At 34.1% G+C, this 6,306-nt stretch overlaps 1 protein-coding gene across 1 annotated transcript; it reads right to left on the bottom strand.

Annotated features, from left to right (window-relative positions):
- Positions 1-3,092: 3,092 nt before the first annotated feature.
- On the bottom strand, positions 3,093-5,957 carry LOC143567055 (WAT1-related protein At4g19185-like). The gene is made up of 7 exons (XM_077053576.1): positions 5,744-5,957; positions 4,618-4,680; positions 4,410-4,526; positions 4,027-4,312; positions 3,753-3,908; positions 3,513-3,664; positions 3,093-3,384 (listed from the first exon to the last, which is right to left on the bottom strand). The coding sequence occupies exons 1-7, from the start codon at positions 5,947-5,949 to the stop codon at positions 3,213-3,215; spliced, it is 1,152 nt and encodes a 383-aa protein (XP_076909691.1). The 5' UTR covers positions 5,950-5,957; the 3' UTR covers positions 3,093-3,212.
- Between the last annotated feature and the right edge of the window lie 349 nt (positions 5,958-6,306).

The following is a 6,306-nucleotide window of genomic DNA, read 5'->3' as shown; positions in this document are numbered from 1 at the left end:
CCAGAACTTATATTGGCAAGGTTGTGAATTTTCATCTATCCAACACATGATCGGTAGTTGTCCTTACATATGAAACTATTTTTTTTCTTTATTTGAAACATTAGTTATAATGGTAATTAGTGTGAACAATCCAAGAGTAAACCGGTAACACAGCTGGTTATTTTATATATAGTTATAGTTGTGTATCAAACTTTTTATTGACTCGATTAGATGTAGGTTGTTATTTCTTGAAAAAATTTCGCTTGATATAAAATAAGCTGAAGACTTTTTTTAGTCAAAGTTGACTTTTTGATCTTTTGTGATTTTCAGAGGGTTAACACCAACTTCTAGTGAGCTCTGAATCTCATAATCTGTGCGGGTTAATTATGGGGTTTATATGATTACAAGTTTATTTGCTAAGCCTCAAGTTCAAATCAATGAAGCCATTTCATTTATGAAAGTTAAAGTGTTAAGCATTATAGGTTGATTATTTGAGGTTGTAGCTACAACTTAAATTCTTTTTCAATTGCAATGGGGTTAAGCATGCAATGTGGAAGCTACAGACAGTTTGTAGTTACAACCTAAAAGCTCAAAATTACTTAAATCATGCTTAGAGTATATTGGTCTTTTGGTGTTATGGCAAAAATATTAGCTATCATGAGAATTGAGAAGCAGTTGATTGTTATTGTATGTAGGCTGATGGTGAATTCTTACAAGCTAATATTATCTTAGGAGAGCTTGGTATTTTGAAACTTTGGTCAATTTTGACCACCTCTTGGTCAATTGTGATATTAGGAAAGGTTTGACTTTCCTGGTCAAATCTGACCATCGAGTCAAAGTTCGGCGGATCAATTGCATGTTTGGTTTCTGTACACATTGCAATGGTCATGAATATTTTAGTTAACAACTAAATATGATAGTTATAATCTTTATCTATATTGTACTTTATAAAGCATATGTATGTGTTTCACGCCCGCAAAGTGTGGGTTTCCCCAATATATTTATCAAACCTAAACAACTATCTAATAATCTATAAAAGAAAATCGAGAGTTTTAAGAGGATAAAAAATGCAAACGCATTTGGGTAAGCCTGTTATCGAAGTAAAAGTAATTTTAGGTACTAATATTGGTTATCACACTTACATTACTCATAGTAGTCTAATGCATTTATACTAAAAACTTCTATTTAGTTCAAGAGAATACAGTTTCGCGTTACAGTTTGTTTTTGTATGACCATTAACAGAAGTCGATGTTAGTCTCAAAATGCTTATTTTAGATAAATAATGTAAAGTTACAAAAATAAACAACAAATATGGTTTATAAAGAAATATTTAGTAGTTTATGTTTTAAAGTTTAAAGTTTTGTGTCTAAACATTGTACTATGTAATGTCATTCTCTGTAAGTTTAAGTCTTTCAATATTATGTTTTCCTTTGGATATGACTTACAGTTATAAATCATGTAGGCGTGTCAAAAAACATATTAAAATGTGTTGTCGTTTGAAATTATATATGTGTTTAATTGACGAGTTTAGTATTCCACCCGTGTAGCACACGAGTTAATAACCTAGTATCATAATAGACTAATAGTATATCAAATTACTTGATATATTGGATGCAATCTAGGGTGTTGATCAATGTTTTAAAAACCGGTATTTTATTTGTACCGGATTGGACTAAAAGATGGTACAACCGGTTGAACCGGATTATACCGGGAGGTTCAACCGGTTGAATAGTTTACCTTATAATTGCCTATGATGTAACTTTAATCCAAAATAACCTAAAACTAAATGATTTCTATAACAAAAAATAATCTAAAATTTATTCCATATTAAAAAAATTAATGCAAAAGCACTCAGTTTTAAAAAAATAGTTATAAAGTTTACACGTTTAAATGTTAATTGTTGGGTTAAAAGTAATTTTGAAAAAATATGGGCCACAGATATCAAAAATTTCTCGGGCTTAAAACCGGTTTACCGGTAAAAACCGGTATTTTGGACAAAAACCGCCGATACGGTGTTCTAGCAAACCGGTCAAAAATACGAGACTCTAAATACCGGCCTACTGTGCGAAATCCGGTTCAACCGGCCGGTTTGAACCGGTTTTTGAAACACTGGTGTTGATTGGTTTATTATTCAGGTTTCGGGTTGTTCAATTCGGGTTATTCGGTTTTTTTTTTGTATGGCACTGTATCCGATAACTAATCCATATCACAACACAAATTTACAATCAATTTCGTCGTGTCAAGTAGCTCGGGTTTTGTATGGACACATCTGTTAGCTTAAAAAAAATGGTTTACCTACTACAATTTTGGTCTGAAATATTCAACCACGTGTTTAGAAATTATGTAATTAATATAATTGAGAAATTTGATTCTATGTTTTTGTAATTGTATATAAGATATATTAGTGGAAGGAAACCATTAACTAACTCATTGGTGCATATCTTGTGTAGATTTCTTTAAGTCAGTTTGTGGTGTGAATGTCTGCCAGTGGGTTTGAACTCCCCTCTAGACATGTGAATGTTTTTTTTTTGTTAATGAAAATAAAGTGACTTAATTGAATGATTGCATAAAATACTTGTAAGTTTTTAACGACTTTATGTGAATCAGAAAATTTTGCTTGCTATCCATGGTCACAACTCACGTCATGGATTTGTTATAAATGCTCATCCAAAATAATCAATTATTATTTTTATTATATTAAGTTAAAGTAAAATTAGTTGCACCTATATATGCTAAATTCACAACGTTTCGGAAGAATTAACATATTCGGTCCGGCACGACTGAGCCAGGTGAAAAAACTAGTTCGGTTAATAAACAAAGTAAACATTTCTTTTAAACCATGAAATTTGTTCTTAGTTGCTCGACTCAATTTATTTTAGCGTTCCATTTTATTTCAATCCAATTTAGCAAGCGACGCAGCTTGTGGGTCCATATGTCTTCTATTTCGATGTAAAAAAGTTCAGACGTGCATATTAAACCATCAACTTTAAAAAAGAAAAAGAAAAACTTATTAACCACAAATAACGAAAAGGGGGCGAATTTTATAATCTCAAAGAAGCTCGAGCCAGCCATAGTCGTACCCAACTCTTGGGTTCAAACAAATAATGTATGTGTCACATTTGTATAATCAACTCTAATATCAAAATCCCTACTTGAGTATTTCTTCTTTCCCTACTTGTGTCACATATAAAGATAATTTTAGAAGACCAAGATTCCGCACCTGACAGCAACACTCAATCCACAATCTTTGGCAAGGAGGTGGTAGTCCCCGAGAATATGTGACCAATCAACGGTGACTCAGCTGCCCGAGAATGTCGACCACCCAAAACCGCTTGCTGTTTTTCTTGATATGTTGCCCAAGTAACCAAATAAAGTCCCGAGATGATCAAAAACCCTCCTACAATACTGTTTACACAACGAATAAGAATCACATCATTAACTTAAAACACGCCAAATTTAACTATGTACAGAAAAAAAAAGGAAAAAAAGGTTTTAACAATTTAAACAGAATGTGTTTCGGGTGATAAACAAACCTTCCCAGGTATATCGGGCTTCCTAGAAAAATTCTTGACAAAAACGCAGATGCAGCAGGTTGAAGTGGGTTGTAAAGTGCAACCAAAGCGGGTCCCAAAATCTTGTTTGACCAAGTTAAAAGTCCATAATTTAATGCGGATGATATGGTTCCCTGAAAATGATCAAAATATAATAATGTATTCATGTTTACATCTTCTAACATATGCATACAACGAAATGAAAATAAAAGTGATACTTACAGCATAAAGCACCGCCCAAAACTCAGATTCGGTCAAACTCCATTCTGTTGACTCGTTATTCATCACAAACGCGGTCGAGACTAAAAATATAACACCAAAAAAGTAGGAATATGCTGTAACCGACAAACTTGCAGGATATCTAGCCAACAATGGTGCCTGAATTGATTTTAATACAAAGTATTTAACTATAAAAGCGAAATTTGCACAAATTCTCGGGACCAAACTTGCAATTTAAACAAAAACAGGATGAAACCAATGAAATATGATCAAATACCTGAATAGCTAGAAAGGCTGCCATACACATGCAGTTTCCTAACAGGCATAACACACCAAGGTGCCACGTGTCAAACCCAAGCCCGATAAAAGTAGACAATAACCATCCAACCGGCTCGGGTTGACCCTTTGCACTAATTTCATTATGTATAGATAAGTCGTTTTCAGAATAACCAAATATAACAGGCCCACGAAACATAACCATGAAGATGGCACCGCAGACGCACACGAATGTACCTCCAACTTTCACTTGACCTTCAGTTCTAAGTAAATTCACTGTTTCTGTACTGCATATAAAACCACTTCATATGGACTCAAAGGAAAAGACATACAATTATATACACGTATATATATGTATACATTGACAAAACTAGTTGAACTGACCCCATAATTGTAGCGAATATAAAGGTAAACACAGGAATTGAAGGCTGTACAGCTGCAGCGTATGTAGGAGTTGTGTAGCCGAGACCGAAAAGAAACAAAAGCTGGTTTCCAAATATCCTATTCACGTTTACATAAGTTTAATAATAGTAATGAGACGCATGGTAATCAATAACTATTGATTTTTGGGCATGTAATAACGAGAACCTACCCAGTTAACCCGAGAAAGAAGAATGACAAAAGGAAACGCTTAGTTAAAGGTGGTCTTGTTTTCCTGAATATAACATATAAAACTCAACATATTAGAAAGTTGTGTTCATGTAGAATCAATTAATATATTAAACAATCTTGGAACTAAACAATATCATACGGAAACTACTAAACTTTGACGTTAAATTTCATCCACAAGTCATTAAACTTGGTTCAACTTTCTAACCATTTATTCATGAAGCAACACACTACATATAAACAGCATATACAGGTACAGGTTCTACAAGAATCTAAGTACTCATTTGATTCTATCATATCCTCAAATAACTGATCAAGTACATCTCATCCATAAGTGTATACCATTTATGATAATAAACAACTTCACATACGCATCAACAAGTATAGTTGTAAAAAATCCCGACGCACTGATTAATATTGCGCTATTCCGCCAAGTAATAAGTGAACGGTCAAATCCAGCCAAAATCAGGATTAACCGGACTTAGTCGGTGTTTTCTGGCGAGGTTTTAGCCAAAATTGGCGATTTTCGGCTGAAATCAGCGATTTCTAGCGAAATTCCAGCCAAAATGAGTATGAGTATATATAAAACTAAAAATTACATATAAAAATGTGTGCGTGTGTAAAATTGAAAATTATGCATTAAAGTCCGATCCCCACTGCTTGACTAGCGACTACTACAACCTTGTCAATAAGCGTAAGAATTCTTGTTTAAGCATAACAAAAACCTATAAACCACAGTAACATAATCACCCGATTAAAATTATATTTTTCCCCCAATTCTCTTATTACAAGGTTCTATTAAACCAATCACATATACACTTTCACCGCCTAATCGATAACATTTACATTTTCACCATGGTTGTAAAAACCGTGCCTAGACACAGACTACCCCACCGACTAGTCTCCAATTCGGTCAAAATCAAAATTTAATATATAAAATTTCGTATATTCGAAAACTTACATATAAATTTCAATCCGATTAATCCCCTAGTCCCTGTCCCACCACCCAACTATCGCCTATCGATTTCTACAACACTAATATTATAAGAGTATCAATTTTTTCGAAAAACCCGAATCCGAACACAGAGATCTGAGAAACATTAACATACTTTTCACGAAAATAGGCGATGGGAGCAAGAATTAAAAGGCCAAGTACGTCACGATAGACGCAAAACACAAGACGGCTGACTCCAAAATTCAGGGCTACTTTTGTAATAACATGTGATCCTCCGGCGAAAAGCTGCACCATTGTCATCGCCGCGTGTGCCCGCCGTGTTTCTCCGCCGGCAACAATTCCGTTGCCGCCGATCGCCATTAATGCTTCAACACACAAACACACGCGAATTACGAAATGGGTATTTGTTTATTTGATTCGGATCGATCAGAATTTGTCAACTTTTAAGGAAGTTTTGAAATTTGGGGATATACTTTTAATTTAGGGTTGACAATTGGTCATTGGGTCGGCAAACATTATTAACCCGTTAATCGAAATTAATTGATAATTGAATTGTAACTTAATCAAGATTAATCGGGGTTATGGTTAAGGTTATTTAACCGATTAATCAGTTATGGTTGCGGTAAGGGCGTGTTGTAACCGTATGTTAACGTAATCGGAAAAAAAAATAAGGCTGCTTACGTCGAGATGTATGTATTTATGTACGTGTGTGGATTG

This window comes from Bidens hawaiensis, unplaced genomic scaffold (genome assembly GCF_021521415.1).
Source record: "Bidens hawaiensis isolate Kalapana, Puna unplaced genomic scaffold, B.hawaiensis_p1.1 tig00023208_1, whole genome shotgun sequence".
Classification (NCBI taxonomy): domain Eukaryota; kingdom Viridiplantae; phylum Streptophyta; class Magnoliopsida; order Asterales; family Asteraceae; genus Bidens; species Bidens hawaiensis.
The sequence above is the reverse complement of the archived record's forward strand: the minus strand, read 5'-3'. Positions and strand labels throughout refer to the sequence as shown.

What these genes read in the sequence shown, in the direction of transcription:
- LOC143567055 (XM_077053576.1), bottom strand. Translation starts at nt 5,949, where the DNA reads ATGGCGATCGGCGGCAACGGAATTGTTGCCGGCGGAGAAACACGGCGG. An exon ending in ATATTCGCTACAATTATGGG is followed by an intron (nt 4,313 to 4,409) that starts GTCAGTTCAACT and finishes TTTTATATGCAG; the next exon opens with TACAGAAACAGTGAATTTAC. An exon ending in TTTGGGCGGTGCTTTATGCT is followed by an intron (nt 3,665 to 3,752) that starts GTAAGTATCACT and finishes GATCATTTTCAG; the next exon opens with GGAACCATATCATCCGCATT.